The following is a 17304-nucleotide window of genomic DNA, read 5'->3' on the forward strand; positions in this document are numbered from 1 at the left end:
TTTTTTTTTTTTTAATTGAGCTGCTCTGTCCGTCTTTCATTAATGATACTGGAGAAGTTGATTAGTCTTCTCCTAACACATTATGCAGAGGGAAGCACATGTATTCTAGCAGTGAAGAAAAACTGAAAGTGTGGGATTTTTTTCTATGCTTTTAAAAGTGTAAGAGAATCACTTTAAGCTAATAGCATCTAAACACTTAGGAGCTGATTTAACAAAGGAGAGTTGTGGAGACACTCTGTACGTTTTTTCTGTGAACTGTTAATAGAGGAATTAGAATAGGTTTGATGGGTCTGCCTGTAGCTTGATACTAATGGAGCTCTTTGCTGCAATTTGGAAACAACAATATCAGTGGCTGAGCTTCCTGATAGATGTAAAAGTCACACGTGGGTATAAAGAGAGGCGCCTCCGAGAATGTAGGAGAGAGATTTCCTGGATTTGTCTTAATCACAGAAGAACTCCTTTCTGAGATGAGACAGATTCTCAGCCTGATCTGGACATCGTCAGAGACAGATCCCTCTTACCCTCTACTTTCCCACCAGCCATAGTCAGCGAAGGCAGAGAGGCATCTCAGGAGAGTGGCTTTTTTCCCCCTTTTTTGGACTACTGTCTGAGTACTGGGAAAAAAGAGGCGTTTCTTGCCTTTCTGTCAGCTATTTTGAGAGTCTAGATATGACACCAAGCTTATAGACAACTAGAGTTATGTGATATGAAACCAACCGTTGCCATCACCTTGACATGAGCTCCAACTCCAAAGGCAGCTAGACCTAAGCAATAGTGAGTAGCATCCCACTACCAGTACTATCTGCACTTTTGCCCGAAGCCAGCAATGGTCCAAGCCCTGCTCAAGCCCTTGTTGTGACTAGTCCTGCCCACAGAGGAATTCACAAGCACCATCCCAGAGACTGTGCTACAGAAAGCTTTTGCAGCTCTCGCATCTCACCCTACTCATGCTCTGTCAAGCTTACTGACCATTTAGCTGTGTCAGTGCACAGTCAGTGAGCTGCTGTACTCTCAGCAAGACTTAAAGAGTTGTTGGTTGCATCTGTATACAGTTTCTGATTTGGATCTGTCTTTCATCTACAGAAACAACAGCATTTGCATAATGGCAGGCTTCTTCACTTTTCTAGAGCTAGAACATTAGAGAAGAATATGAAGAACAATAACTGAATTTCTTGTGAAAAAATGATGAGAAGATGTGGAGGAAATGAATATGCTTATTTGAAAAACTATAACCTTAAGATAAAGTAGCATTAAAAAGATACACCTTGATATACAAAGATGGTCACTTGCCCAGACTAATTTATGGGCATCATGCTACACTCATGTCAGAATGGTAATGACCTATTTCCTGATGTGCTGTGCATAGCAAAGCATGGGATTTAACCATCTATTCTATAAAAGCAGTTTGATAAATAGTCGGTAACATCATGCTGGCCCTCCCGACATAGGTTGTAAATGTCATCTTAGCTCTCTTCGGAAAGGCACTCTTCAGAAAGAACAGTGTCATTCGCCATGGGGTCAAAAGCAGTTTTATAACTTCTGTTTTATCAAAAGATACTGCTTTATCTAGAAGATTCTGGATTCTATTATACTTTATATCAAAGCATGTCAATAGTAGTAGCTACTCAACACAGCATCAAGTCAAATTATGCCTTACAATTGATATAGTTTCCGGTCATGATGTGAACAGTCAAAATATAGTATACCTACTTATGTTATATTTGTAATATTTCTAAAAGCAGATGATATTTAGTAAAGAACAATTGAGCTTATTTGTAAGAAGAAATACTTCCTGTATGCACCATCATGAAAAAGGTTACTATATTAACAGTGTGAACATGACATTAGTTCTAGAAGCGTGTATTCCTTTTAAACACCATCCTTATTTCAGTGTGAGAGAGTTAGCCTGGAATCATTTTTCACAATAAAGCAAATGAAATTACAGAATTTCCTGGTGTGACTTAAAAAAAATGCAACATGTTTTGCAGTGTCAGTATGTGTATTTACATCAATGTGTGAGAGATGTGTTAAGAGCCAGAAAACTACGCAATGAACAAGAAAATCCCTTGTTTCCGATATATGAAAATGTGAATCCGGAGTATCACAGAGGTAAGTGCAAGTTTATCAGATTGTAAAATGTTCCAAATGTAATAACTCACAGACAGATTAATTGAGGGGGCTTCATTTCCTCATTGCTCTGTTCTTGTCACTCTTGCAGCTTCATCTTCCTCTCAAGGGGTTTCCCCACCAAATTTCGGCACCTCCAAATTTATTTCCTCTGTTACCAGTCACTATAGCATCTATTCCTGCTCTTATCTTACCTTCTTGCTCTCCCTGTATCGATTCCTATGTTATTAGGGAAACTGAACCCTTTCCCCATTGTAAGATGGGCTTCCTCATTTGCCTTATCGGTGTTTGTACCATCCGTTGTGACCAAATGTCAGCTACATCTTTGAGGCACTGCAGTCCTGAATGACCCATTGGAGCACATTATAGCTTGAGGATGACTACAAGACTTTTTTTTTTCTTTTTCTGTGACTGTAGAGAAGGGGTGATTCCTGCAGGTCCAGTTGGCACTGGAAGCACAGCCAGGCCACATGCCTTGTCCCAGGTTTTGAGAAGTGCTCCTGATCCCAGAAATAGCCCTTCAGTCTCCTTAAAGGCAGTATTGAATAGAGGTCTGCTGTGTTCCTGAAGTGTATCCTGAACATCCGATCATTGGATGTTCCTAGCAGGAGTTCAGTCTTTCAAAATGTTGCAGCCCTGCTGGTCTAAGCTGAAGCCCTGGAGAGTTGGGGTAACTGCTGTTACTGAAGAGGGGCTGAGCAGTAGGGGAAGACGCCTTCCAGGAGCAGTAGTCATCACCTCAACATCACCTATCCCTACCCTGACCTGCTAGGGGCAGGAATGGCATCCTGGCACTGTCCAACTCATGGCAAGAGGACCAGTCAGGAGAAGCTGTAAGCAGAGGTAGGCTGCGTCTCTTGGTAGAGCCCTAAAGGCTGTGGAAGCTTTCAGGCTCAGAGAGCAGGATCTCAATAGGTCCCCCAAGTTGGATATTAGGAATCTAGGTAATAATGATGAGGGATCAAAGTAATTTTCTTGATCTAGCCCTTAGAGATCAGAGTTGTTATCAGCAGTAGAGCAAGCTTGGAAGAGGCCAACGATTGAAATAACCAGAGTTGTGTAAGTCAGGGCTGTTAGCAAACGTAGTAGTTGTCATGTCACTCACCAGTCGGTGCTGCGTTTCAGAGTCACCACCTTTCAGAGTGCTGTAGTCACCTGGCAGAGATGAAAGTAAGACCACCAGTTTTTTTTTCTAATTTCAGTTTTTCTTGCTTTCAGATGCTGTTTATTCAAGGCACTAAGAATGTTACAGACATCTACTTTTGTGACCACATTTGTTAACTAGGGATTTTGTTTGGTTTTCTTTTATATATATATGTATATGTATTTCGTGCACTAGAAAGGTGCCAGACCTTTCTATTGAGACTGTGTATAATTTATTGGTCTGGTGATTTTTTTAAAGATATATAATTTAAGTGTAATAGATATTAATGTATATAATTGTATTTTGGCATTATGTAAATATGTATTTTTTCTATAATGTTTATATTAATATTAAGCTTCAGATAATACTATTATTTTCTTATCACAGTTTTTATAAACTGTTCTACATAAACTATTTTAAATTTTATGGCTAACAGGACTGCTGAATTTGGGTCAGGTTACATACTGGCACATAACACACAGGAAGAGTCCTATAAGGACAGTCTCTCTCTCTCTCTCTCTCTCTCTCTCTCTCTCTTTTTTTTTTAACTAGTTCAGTATTTGTGCGATGAAATAAGCTACTATTGTGCAAGGGAGCAGTAGTCCTGTTTAGGAATTACAATGTTACTTCACACTTTAAACTTACTGATTTCACCAAAATGGGTGAAATCCATAATACCATGACATACCTTTTACAGAACTCATCAACAGCCGAATAAAACAGGGTCCACCTCAGTAAAAGCAATTGTTGCAGTCTAATGTGACATAGTAGAAAAATATCAAACACCATATGCTGCCATGAAGGCTAATAAGACCTTCCCCAACAAACATGCTTTGAGGGGGGGACAGGTCACTTTCTGGTTTCTTTACACTGGTTTAAGAGAGCAGAATCAGACCACAGCCTGTGTCTGTACGTTTTTATTTGAGTACAATTATAATATGAAAGGTGTGCAAGGAAATGCCTCATGTATATGCATGAACAAACCTGTAAGGATACAAACTCTGACAACGTCTACTGCTCATTAAAAAAAAAAAAATCTTGTACTATGACAACTTGAAAAATAGATTGCAAGCATATTAAGGAAGTAAAGCTATATAAAGATGTATATTCTAGAGCTGACACACTTGGCTTCAGCCTTCAGCTGCTTGCAATCTAGCTGTTCCTTGGTCGTTCTGCTTGCATTGGCACTGAGCTTAGGAGCACACCTCCTTAATGGCAGCCTGCTGCTCAGCCCAAGTGCGGCTCTCCGCCGAATCCAGGGATTCTTCCACAAATGGCGCCAACACATCCACACAGAAGGACTCTTCATCTTGGATTTTGCCCGATATGATCACCACAAGCATAGCTGGAATAGGAGAGTGGCTGTCTATAACCCAAGGGACGGAGGCTTGCAGACCTGTGCTAATCACTGGATGCACTCAAAGCATCTAGTGATTAGCAAGAAGTATGATCAAAGAATACCTCCAAGTGTCCCACCAAGGTGATCAGACATAGCCTCTTTCCTCTGTAGCGAGGCTTCTCTTGCAGGGACTGTGATCTGAACACTCCATTCTGCTATTTTTCCTTATAAAGATCTCTTCAAATTAATAGAAAAATGACAGCACACAGTTCATCTTCATCACAGGAAGAAGGAAGGGCTCAGTAGTTCTGCTTTCACCTGTTTAGCCATTCTTTACGTAAAGAAAACTTGGCCTGCTGCAGAAGGCAAGTGCTTAAATTCCAGCTTTATTTTGGAGAGAAATAAATGTTTCTGAAGACCTCCAGAGGACCAACCAATACACCTGAATTAAATTCCTAAGTTATGAACTACTGCAGCTGCTGAGTCAAGACCACTGTGATTTCATTACAACTTACTGGAGCTATGCTGTCCTTGCTGTGGAAACACCCACATGACAATGGATGAAGATATTTGCAAAGCTAATCTGACACAGTTTTCTTCAAATCTTTCTGAAAGAGAACCAGCAGGCATGTGTGCATCCTTGTCACTCAAGTTTTACTAGAGAGAAAGAAACAACCTGGTAGTCCCTCTTCCTCCGTACTCCAGTGGAGTCTCCTCCATTCCTGACCAAGTATCTTCAGATGTTTCAGAAGCCAACCTTGATATCAACTTTCACAGCTGCTCAGAACATGTAGGCTCAGTCAATCTTTTAGGTATTTCCGTATGAAAATGCTGCTCATTCCTCTTGAACATCGCTCATGCCCCACACAAACCTCAAGATTCACCACATTCCCTTAATGAGATCTGAAGAAGAAGGGAACAGCATTATGGTGGAAGCTGTTTTCACCTAGGGAATGCTAGGCAAAAACTCAAAGAAATGTGCAGATTTTCTTGCGGGCTCCTTTTTCCTTTGTTCTTTCTGCTAGATAAACTCTAGGTTAGCAAGGAAGGACAAAGGATGGCAGCTTTAGGTCATTGGCTCTAGTAGCAGCAGCTGAACTTAGGGCATTGTGCATATGGTCACCGTGTTACATGCACTGCTTTTAGTCCCTTCCTTTCACAGCAATAGCTGAGGAATGAAGATCACCACGTTGGTTACCAGCAGTACAATTACACTGTGAAGACATACCAAATGTCCTCTATAAATTATCTCACGCTGAATATTACTGTGTCATTTTTTATGCCGAGGGAGATGGAACTCACTCAATAATACATGATCTGAGGGCAAAAGTCAAAGATTGTGCATGACATGCATATGCCATTCATCATTTTAAGGAGGACACACATCGTTCTACTCTTTTATTTTAGCTTTGTTTCTCAGCTCCCTCTGCACGAACAAAGCTCACAAATCTGCACCAAAATGATGTTCTAGCGGTCAGCTATTGTCCTCTTTTCTCTCTGCTAATAATGGACACAGTTCTTAAGTATCTTCCTCCTCGTCACTTAGTAACACAACAAATGACCTTAAACACCCTAATGCAATGCTCCCGAACAGCTTTACATCTCTGCCTAGCTATGTTACACGAGAGCTGTACACACACATTATTGCTCTGGTTCTGCTTTCTACCCACTTCTGGTCATGTGAAACCAGTGTAAATCCACTAAGAATAAATAAAAAGTATCTATGTAGCATTTGTTTTAAGTATAAGACATCTACTTATCAGTGTAATTAATTATATTTACTGTGCCTCTAAGCTGAATAACAGGACCGATGGGAAACTGTTAGTGTAACAAGAATGGACTTGAAGGAGCCTGTGTATTGAACAAAGACTGCTCTTAAGGAAAAGCATCCTCCACTGAAGAGGATGTTTCTGTTTCGAATGTCTGCGAAGGATGTTCAGGATTCCCTTCTTGATGTTTCCCAATAATAATGTTACAAAGCAAGGCTAGTGTTATTACTGATCCATAAGCTAAGATTTGCACACTTGGAGCCCAGTCCTGTGAACCTCTGCACATGCAGGTTTCTCTGCATTGTCCGCAAAGCTGCCTGAGTACTTCAATGAAAGTCAACATGAAAAAAGCTTGAAAATATCGTTCAACTTCTGAAGCACTTACAGGGTTGGGCTTTTACGTTAAATCAAAGTTTTGTAATGGAAGTTATTTAATAATGAAAAAATTGTAACTAATGTTTCTAATCTGTGCAATACAATTACAAGATCCACTACCGATTGTAGAAAAAAAAAAAGATTTTACATAGCTAGAGCTGATAAATGATATTTTTTGTTACTATTGAAACATGAAAGTGAGTGAGAGAAATAGGCATACTGTGAAGATGTCATAAAAGTGCAACTTTATACATTTTTCTCTGCTGCTAGGGTTATTTATACAGCTTATACGCGTACCTAATATTGCCAGAAATATTATTTTATGCTATGGTATATTACGAATTTCCTTTCAGATGTAGAACAGAGAAAAGAAAATGTGTGAGCTCTATGTTTATGTTATGTGTTGTATACTGGTATCTATGCTTTGACTTAGAAAGCCAAGAGTTAAATACTGGACAGACAGGAGTACATCAGCACTTAGCCATGCTCCTCAGCCTGCGAGTTAGTGTGTGGGCTAAGGGGCTGAGAGCAGTAAGCATCTAGTCACTACATCAGCATCTCCTGCCAGGGTCACAGATCAGAGAGGAGCGCTGGACACGCAGAGAGGCAGCCTGCGGCAGCGCAAGGTGCATGTCGGGTGCTCACGTTGATTCACATTTCGTTCACTGCTTCAGCGTCAGAGTTTGTGATATTAAAATGCAATATTAAATGACAGCCACTTCCCCGCCGGCTCTGTCTCAGATCTCCTGGCTCTGGAGCTGTGCGCTCCGGGACCTGGAGTCCCAGGAGGCTGCAGCTTTGCATGGGAGCTCAGCGTGCACCACTGTATTTAGGCAGCTCCCCTAGGACCCAACGCCCTTGCCTATCCCTCTCCAGCTGACAAAAAGTCAAACTCCTGATCTGCTGGTAGCACCACTGTGGCCAAAGCAAAGTGGTCTATTATTAATGACCTCTCAGATCAATAGCCAGGGCAGACTAGGACTTTTTAAGACTCGTAGGAAGAGAGACTAAGGACTAGCTAACTTTAGCAAATGCTGTAGCATTTGGGCACATAGAGCATCAGTGAGGCTGGTACATTGATATGCAAGATTTGATTGTTTCTTGATTTATCTACAAGCTAAAGAAATACTGTAAGTCAAATAGCTAAATACAGATTGCCCTCTAGTAGGGAAGTATGTTATAGTGAAGAAGAGAAAAAACAAGATTTTGAAATATGACTAGCCATAAATTTTTTGCCTACACCTGGAGTAAAGTGACTGAAAAACATCTTCAGCATATATTCCATTCTCAAATGCTATATAATTACTTATATTTGTGTTCCTAACAAACGCTGAGTGAACACAGAATTGTGCTACTATTGTCAGTCTAATTTATGCATTTAAGTCTATTTTTATATTTTTAGCTACAGTCAACAAATCAAATATATTTGAGTGTATTTTACACATTTTTATAAATAGTTCATGAATAAAAGTCATTAAAAAAAAAAAAAAACACAAACATGTCCTCATCTCCTGTTTGACTGCTGTTGTGTTAGAGTTTGTTGTCCTGCTGCTCAGAGAAAAGGTCAGAAGTGAGTTTGATTTCAAGTGAGACAGTCTTCAGAGAACATTAAATTCATCAGCTGGCGGGAGAGGAGGCTCTGCTGCTGCCGCCAGCCCGGGCATGGAGATGCTCTTGCTCCCGCCGCCTGCCCACTTCTCTGCCCTAGTCCTTCAATAAGCCAAATAACCTGGGTTATGCAAGGCATATTTAAAACAGGGGAGGAACTGGAGTGCCTGTTATTTTGGAGGCATTTTGCAAGGCGGCTGTACCAATTAACTCTGCGCTGGAGCTACAGCGCTGTCTACCACCCGAGGAGCTGAACCGTGCTCTTTTAACAAATATATTTCTTCCCTCCACTCGCGCAGTGCTTAAAAACCATTAGTGTTCTTGTGGGTTTTGTGTGCTCAGGCAGTCGGTGCTTGTTGCCAGCACTGACTGTCTCAGTTAATCCTTATTTGTCATCCAAAATGTTTAGGACAAGTTAATTCCGTTTATTTAAAAGGAACAGTGATTTATTAGGTTGTTTTCTTCTGCTCTGGGTTGTTCACTGAGGTGAAGGCTGCAAGGGCGCTGGATTTTCTCTTTGCAGTGTAAAAGAGCTTACCTCTTAGCCATGCTGCACCCTGAAGCCAACACAACCACCGAAGAGCAGTGATAAAGGTAAAATAATGTACAGTTAGTATCTCCACACAGGAGAGGCATGGCCATTGCATTGCAGGCAAGAGTAACTACAAATCTTTGTGTACAGAGTGCAGCAAGGAAATTGAAATATGGAGCATTTTCAGCACTCTAGTTTACCAAGAACACAGTGATCTCTATTAAAATATTGTCAGACTCAGCTTTTTAACCTTGTTATTTTTTATAAAGAGGGTCTGTCTTTTTCCCTGGGCTTGATACTTGGCAGCTGGCTTTTTTTTTCTGAATATTCTATTAAGTAATTTCTTATCCTCATGCTTGAAAATAATTTTCTTCTTCTGCCCAGTCCTAATCTTCACAATCAGCTGGTTTCCTAAACCTAAAAATAGCTGCTGGTGTCAGACATCTTATGCCAGATGCTATGTGACAATACCAGTATGTCAGCAAATAATAGAGGGAAATTTTCAAGAGCTACTAACCAAGCAGAAGAGAAGATTAGAGGAGTTCAATCAGCCCATCACTAGACCCATTTGCAGGCCCCGAGGGAAGCAAAACGGCTCAGAGGAGCGATGCCCAGTCCAGCTCCTCTGGCTTTAGTCTGGGTGCAGGGGATGCTCATGGGACGCCTTGGAGAGGGAGGGGACCTGGGAGAGGGCAGCACCATGTCCACCTGCACACATCAGGTGGGCCCAGCTCGCCTGCTCCACTGGGTGCCTCCATGTCCAGGCCCTCGGTGGAGAGGTGCCTAGTTTTGTGCGCTTGGGAGAGCTGCAAGCAAGAGGCTGCTGCCAAGACCCTCAGTTGGGCCAAGAAAGTTACAACTGTGGCTTTGTGCAGCAGCCGCATGCTGGGCACCAAGTGTTGCTGGCAAATGCTGAGACAACTGGGCCAGAGATTTTGGTACACGAGCTTCCTCCCACTCGTGCCAAAACTCCTGCCAAGTTATACTCCATGTCCTTGCTTGTCTTTGATGTTCAAGCACCCAGACCTGCTTATGCACCAAGTTTACAGCAGAGACCTGGAACAGCTAGCTGTTACAGAGGGCAAAGACAAAAGCTGGACAAAGAGATTTCATGCTCTACCCAACCACAGTGAGGCCACACAACATGGAAGCTAGATGCCACCAGAAAGCAGCAATTTGAACTCTCTCAGGAGAAGGGGCCTGAAACCAGATATTTCAACTCCCACAACTCATCCATTGCACAGAGGGAGCATTGCACTGCCTGATACTGACTCCCTCCATGCTGTTGTAGCAGTCACCTCTAGCATCTCAGATACAAAGTACCTTCTGAAGAAGTTCACTGACTGTAGAGGATGGATGAACACCAAGAGTGTTTACATGTGATCCCATACAAACATGTGCGGTGCAGAGATGTCTATCTGGGCTAATCATCCAAGGCTGCCTTTACAATCAGTGTAGAGATGATTGCTCTTCCCCAAGCAGATAGCCAAAGTAGGTCAGAAGTATCATATCCCAGACATGTCTGTAGAAGCATGATACCCCAGAAGTGTCTCTTTTTCACCAGAGATAAAGAAGATGCTCAGACTGGCAAAGCAGTCATCTTATTAGACATTCACAGTGCCTAATGTAGACATCTATGACCTTAAATGACCTGCATACTATCCCTCTTTCCCAGTCACATTTGGAGATGGACTAGATATTGAGCTACTCCACCCTGCCAAATGGAGGTGATTCTGGAGTTATAAACATCTTTCAGATATCTGTGAAAGGTTTTTATCTTAAGGTGGGGCTACCCCTGGGATCTATGTCTCTTGGCGGTCTGACAGAGCTGGTCAGGGTTTCCAGAAAAACAGCTTTGGCTCTGAGCTATGCCCTTGGGATTCACACTCAAAAGCCTATCGCTAAACTAAGACTCAAGTCCTCTTCTCACACTGGTTCAGCTTATTCCTCAGGCCATGCTTCCTTCTGGCCTGCAACTGGTAAGTACGAGAGATCTGCAGCTGAAGCACTGTCACTAATGATCGGAGTATGAAAGTGTTAGGGAAGAGCAGTGCTGGAAGCCTCTTCGGAGAGAAAAACAACCAAACTGAATGGCTCAACGGGGTGATAGCACTAGGTCCCTACATTAGCCAGCAAGTAGAAATAATCAGTCGGGAACACTCCTTAGAAATTACTCCTTAAGAATTACTTCTCTGTCCTTGGCATACACACGCACAAATCAGTAGGGATAAGAATATATCATCACACAGCTGTCTGTTAGACCCTATTTGTTTCCCTGAAACATCAAAATGGATGTTTTCATGAAAATTGAAACATAATTACGAAAATTGTTTCCACTTTGCAAATTTCTTATTAGAATTTAAAAAAAATCTGTGTCCACTCTAATCCCAAGGTCTTCCCTGTTCCCCCTGGATACATTGGCCCAGTGTGCCTGGACTTTGTCTGGACTGGGCCTGAGGCTCTAGCATAGCCAGAACAGAAAGAAGGCTCTTCAGTTTTGTTTTCCATCCTGTAGAAAGTAAAGAAACCCAACATAAGCAAAGATACTAGTAACATTATGGATATGCAAGCCTGTACTTTCTGGAAGGCGAAACACACACCAGCTGGCATGTAGTAAAGCTACCAGGATAGATTTGATATGAACTGAGCTATACTATAGAAATATAGAATAGACATAATAATTAGATGCAGAAAATAAAGTGAAGGTGGTCAGATTGCTGCGTACTGCTTGGTGAGGAAAGGAAAATGTTATGCAAATACAGGACAGATACAGAAAGGTCTATGTATTAATTGGGGGCATTTCTCTTGCCTGTCACTGTCTGAAAATACTAAGCAAAAAGATGAGTGCTTGCAAAGGTAATAAAAAGTTATATAATGTCCAAAGCATCAAACAGCTCAGAAAAGATATGCTCAAGACACCAAGCATGATAAATGCCAGCAATCCTGTTATCTTATCACTGTATCTAAAAGACACTTGGAGTCAATTTATTTGTGAGAGTCCAACTTTGACAGAATAAACTGGCAGACAACTGGAATTAATTAATGCCCTACAGATCTGTGCTAGAAAGGTTGGAGAGCACTAAAAATATCTGAGGAGCCTGCTTCTTACACATCAGGCCAATTAGATCTGGTCAGACCGTGACAAATTTTCTGTATACATTCTGGGAGCTCTCTAGGCGGTTGAAATACTTGCATCAAAAATGCTTAGAATTTCAGTGGCAAAAATGGAAGAGAAAAAAAAGCAGAAGAAAATACTGGCATCAAGTGTTTGATGGGTGATTAGCCTAAGTAGGTGGGAAAATTGTCGGATCTGAGATTTAACAACATTCTTGAGCATGACTTTCTCTTTACTTTGGTGGGGTTAGACCTAAGAATCTTGTTGCACTGAGTCCATTAGAGAAAAGGGGGAAAAGTCAGAAAAACATGGTGAGTGAACTTCTCCTGCTCTTGTTCTTGTCTAGAGAAGAGATATCCATTTTGATGGGGAAAAAATGGGGCATAGGTACATGATGGGATGAGAAGGAAACAAGGAAGAAGGGGAAAGCCACCAAATACCTCCACCAGCTTTGTAGTGGCATTTTCTATTTAATCTTTCTTCACTATCTGACACAAGTGATGGCAAGGCATGGGTCCTCACACTCCTTGCTTGTCAGATCTTTTCCCCTCTTCCCTAGTCTATTTGCTCTGGGAAGGTCTCATCTGCCCTTCCAGAAAAGGAGAATCAAGACCAGCTCAATCCCCAACTTGCTACCTGTATCTGCAAGGAACAGGAATGATAGATTTTGAAAAAAGTGGCAGAGGTCTAACACTGCTGTTCTCTATTTGCAAATATGAGCAATGTCTGGGAGGTAGCTGCAAGGAAGAGAGGAAAAGAGAAGTAAAGAAAGAAAAAGTCTGGAAAGCAGGAAAATGATGAGTATCAGTTTATGCCCTCTGTCACACCACAGGCATGAAACGGCAGCACGGCAGGACTTCGTTTCCTGTTGCTTGCATACACCTCCTCCGAGGAGATGAGGAAATTGAGGGGTTTGTTAGTGTGATCAGGCCCATTTTGCTTCTGCAAAACCACTTTACAGTTTGTTTAAGCACACTGAAAGGAAGAATTTGGTGCAGAGACTTCATAAACAAATTTCCCTTACCTACATTCCCACTTCTTCTCCTCTCTGGGACTTATCTCAGTAATTAAATTATGCAGCCAAGGAAAGTGATCTGAAAAACAGATGGCACGCAAGATGCTATACAAAAACAGTGGTGCATTTTAAAGTTTTATGGCAGAACACAGACAGATTCGGGTGATATATGGGCCCTGAAGTATGTAACTGAACTTTAAAGGCTGCTTGTGCAATGGCCTTTAGCCAGAAGAAATGCATAGCCTTTAGCCTCTAACTTGATACACACAGTTAAATATTAAAATCAAGCTTTTCCCTGAACATTGCAGCCAATCTAAATTGCCACACAAGCTGGTGTGACCTAACTGACATCCTGGGCAAACATCCATATCAGTGTCCACTGCATAACATACAGGATTTGGGCAAGTAAGTGGTTTAGCCAAAGGACAGACCCAACATTAGTCAAAAAAAGTAAGGGAGGATGATACAAAAACGATAGCGGCTCATTAATTAATCTGCATCAAGGTAAGACACTGAGCATGTGTGAGACATTTCCCTGGAGCTTCACAGGTGAGATTGATCTCTTCCAATTTTAGCCATCCAAAAGTTATCTGTCACTTATGCCCCCCTCTGTAGGTCTCCTACAAGACCTGTAAGGGTCTGTGGTGGGTCATCTTGGTGCTGGAGACTCTTGCCTTAGGACGAGATTAAACACCACTGGGAGGCGAGTATCTCTCTCCCTAGCTACAAAGGGCTTAAGCTCGGGCTGGGGGGTCAGGTTGGAGAAGGCAACTCTTGTACCACAGGACTTACCATTTTGACACTAAAATTCATTAGAAATGTAATTTACATATTGCAGCATTATTAGCTGTTTTATTCCTTGAAGAATGTCTAAAAATCTCCAGCATTACTGTCACGGTGCATCCGAAGCAGGCCTGTTCTCATGCCGTCCGACTTGTCTTTACCGTGGAGACCACTGTACAAAATCCCGGAGGTAAGGAGCAGGCGCCAGCGCTGGCTCCCAGCCGCGGTAAAAGGAGGAGGAAAGGGGAAGGGGAGCACTTCCACACACATAGCCCAGGAAAGGGGCTTGCCAACGGCAGGTGCCCCTGCGTCAGCATTGCAGATGTCTTCACTCGAATCTTAGATGATGAAAGAGCTTGGGCTAGCGTGAGCTAGAGGGGGCTGCTGCCTCTTTCCAGGAAAATGGTAGGTCATCAAATCCCACCCTCCGAAATGGTGCTGGAAATCGCCTTTTGCTCTCCATCCCCATAATGAAAACCACGGCGAAAGGAGCTGGGGGAGGCCTGCCACTGGCAGCTGTTTCCACCACCAAGTACATTTCCACACAAAGCTGGAGGTAATTCTCAGAGAGACCAATAAATTGAACATAAAGAGTTTAAACCTTCCAGATAAATAATGACAGATGTTTAGGGAAGCAATAACAGGCAAAAGTATGACTTCTGCAGTGCCTGCTGCTCAAAGAAAATTAGTTCAAAATGCAAAGGCATTATTCAGACGCACGGTGAGGGACAAACGGAGCGGGAGGAGGGAGGGAGCTGCTGCCCCCTTCCACAGGATGCCCTAAGTACCACCCCCGGCTAGCACAGTGAAATGCTGTTTAAAAGCCAGACTAGCATCCCGTATGCGAGGTGGAGCTGGAAGCAAACACAGTCGCTTGCAGTTGCACATCCAGGTCTGCAGAGTCAGCGCTGCTGGAGCGTTAGCGTTAACGGGGCAGCTGCTGAGAACAAATGCTGGATCCCACCGCAAGCCATGCCCGTTACTGGAGATACTTTCAGCAAGTGACAGAGCATGAGGAACCAGTCTGGCAGCTGGCACGGGGACTGATGAATCAGGATTCCCGCGTTTCATGGCCGTCTTGGCCACTGCTTCGCTGTGCAACCTTGCGCAGAGCACCTAGCCCCTGCGTGCAGGAGTTCAGCTGCCTGAGAAAGACATTCTTACCTCCCTGGGACGTAGGGGGACTTGCGGTTCACCTAGAAACCCTGCCTGAAAGAAGTTATCAAAACTAGCTGTGCTGCCAGCCCTCCTCTTCCTCGCCCAAGGACAGAACAGATTTTAATGTGGTGTAACTGCCAGAAATGTACTCTCTTGAAAGGCAAAGCAAACCTTTCGTCGTCAAGAGGGCTGCAGCGCTTCTTACATGGTGGTTTTTTTTTTCAGATTGCATAGGGTATAATAGATTTTATTTAAATGGAGAAGGCCAAATTATCAGAACTCCTTTGAGTTACATAATGAATATTATTAATAACAACGCTTGATTTGGCAACAACAGTCTTCAAGGTTACTTAGTAAAGCAGAGTGTACATCAAATAAGAAAATTAATTTTAATAAGCCTTTGCAAAATAAATACAAAACAAATTAATTTGGCATTTTACCTCTTTATTCTGGCAATCAGCAAAACCAATCTTGAAAATGAAACTTAAGAAGTGAGATGGGAGTGATAGAGGAGCAAGGTAATGAGGAAGGTGGTACAGAATGTCTCAGATCATTACAAAGCTGATTACTGAGTGAGGCAGCTCAGTGCCCATGAATCCAGAATGATGACGACTTTGGTAAACATTTACCATCCAATGTGTACGTATTTGCGTGCCTGGAGAAAGGGTACTTAGGAAGGGGACAACGGTGAAACGAAAAAAAATGTGTGCGTCACCGCCACAGCAGAACGGCAGGAAGAACCAACCCCCCATCCATCTTACTGTGAGACACAGCTAGCTCTGCAGCTAGCGTCCACGAGACCGCCACGTACTGGAAATACAGAGTTTTGCCTAAACCTTCTTTAACTTTGCTCACTTTACACAGTGAAAGCTCCTTGGGAATGCATGTACATCCCGCAAGTGAAGAAAATGGGCTACCGGCACGCACCGCTATTAGTGACTTTATGTGTGCCCATGTGGGAATAGTTTTATGCCCAACCCAACCTAACTCCAAACCCTTGACATCCATGTCAGGGAAAATTTTTCTGCCACTGATTCTGGCCATCAAGTGTCCTTGGGGGAACGGGCCAGGAGGTGCTGCAGGCCTTGGACGTGCCCGTTCTCTTCCTCTTCCTGCAAATCAAAGCAAGATATAGGGAGCATCAAAGTCTGGCCAATATCACACCTTTGCACATGTTTTGCTCTGGGGACGAGTGGCCACGTTCCCTGCCCCGTCCTCGCCCCAGCTCTGCCGCATCTCCAGCCACCGCCGAGCAGCAGCCGGGAGCCCCCGCGGGCTGTGCAAAGCCCCTGCTCGGCCGTCCCGGCTCCGTGGCTTGCTCGAGGGCCTGTTTGCTGGGACGGCAGCTACACGCTCGCTCTCGGGGGACCCAGCAGATTTTAGATCTCTTCTTGCACGCTGGACCCAAAGGAGAAAACCCGTTTCAAAACATTCAGCCGCGCTGTCGGTGCTAACGGGCTGCTGGGTTTAACTGTACGGCCGCCTTCCCCAGGGGAAGCTTTTAGTTAGTTAGTTTTACACAGCCATGCACAAATTTTCAGCAGGAACACGCTGCCTTTTGGGAAGAGAAATCGCTGCGACGGGCCCGATCCTGCGAGCTCGGCTCTGCGGCCGCAGAGCCCCACGTCGCCTGCAGCACCCAGACGCTGCCCTACGCACCACAAAATCCCATGCAGTACTGCTCTAAGACTCCCAGCAACTGTGACAAACAAAGTATTGGAAAGACATCACGAAAAGCAAAACGGCTTCAAAAGTAATACTTGAAAAATGACTTTCATCTCCCACCGAGGGCCAGCTGATGAAAAAGGCTAAGGTGGCAAATGAGGCTTTTGGTTTCAGGCCAAGACGCTGGTCGCATGCCATCAAAGTCACGGTTAGCTAGCTGTGACCAACCACTGTGCTATTTAGCCTCTCAGGGGGATTTTTATTCAGTATTTTTTCATGCCAGGAAGTTTCCTTCCACTAAATGTTATGTTTGCTCTATCCCTCCAGTCCCCATTTATTAGCTTGTATTTTTCAGAATAGAAAAGACATTTTATTCTTCTGCTAATATTAGCTCTTCATACTTGCTGTTGAATCATCTGCCCATCAACCTGGTGCTTGCAAACCTCATGATCTGGCATATTTTAAAATTTCAATTAATTTTCCCTTTACTTTGCCTTTTCACATCATGAATAAGGCCACAGAGACACCTCACCCCACACCTGCATCGGTATCTTGCTTTTCATTATTGCTTTCTGTTCACAGGTCTTCAGCCCATTTTCAATCTCCCTCAGCTTGCAGCCAGCCTGATTGATAGAAATTAATTTTTCAAATAAGATCTTGAGGCACTATATAAA

At 43.1% G+C, this 17304-nt stretch overlaps 1 protein-coding gene across 6 annotated transcripts in view; it reads left to right on the forward strand.

Moving 5' to 3' along the window:
• PTPRB (protein tyrosine phosphatase receptor type B) overlaps positions 1-8219 on the forward strand; it is a 68609-nt gene extending 60390 nt beyond the window's left edge. The window contains exons 33-34 of one of the 6 annotated variants that reach the window (XM_085320533.1): positions 1989-2109; positions 3330-8219. In XM_085320533.1, the coding sequence (XP_085176659.1) occupies positions 1989-2109; positions 3330-3412 (204 nt within the window). In that variant the 3' untranslated portion in view covers positions 3413-8219. Of the gene's footprint in view, positions 1-1988; positions 2927-3329 lie in introns of those variants that run through there. The other 5 variants (XM_085320530.1, XM_085320531.1, XM_085320529.1 and 2 more) reach the window with 5 other exon arrangements.
• The last annotated feature ends 9085 nt before the right edge of the window (positions 8220-17304 follow it).

This window comes from Rhea americana, unplaced genomic scaffold, assembly GCF_003343005.1.
Source record: "Rhea americana isolate MKP2758 unplaced genomic scaffold, rheAme1 scaffold_64, whole genome shotgun sequence".
NCBI lineage: Eukaryota > Metazoa > Chordata > Aves > Rheiformes > Rheidae > Rhea > Rhea americana.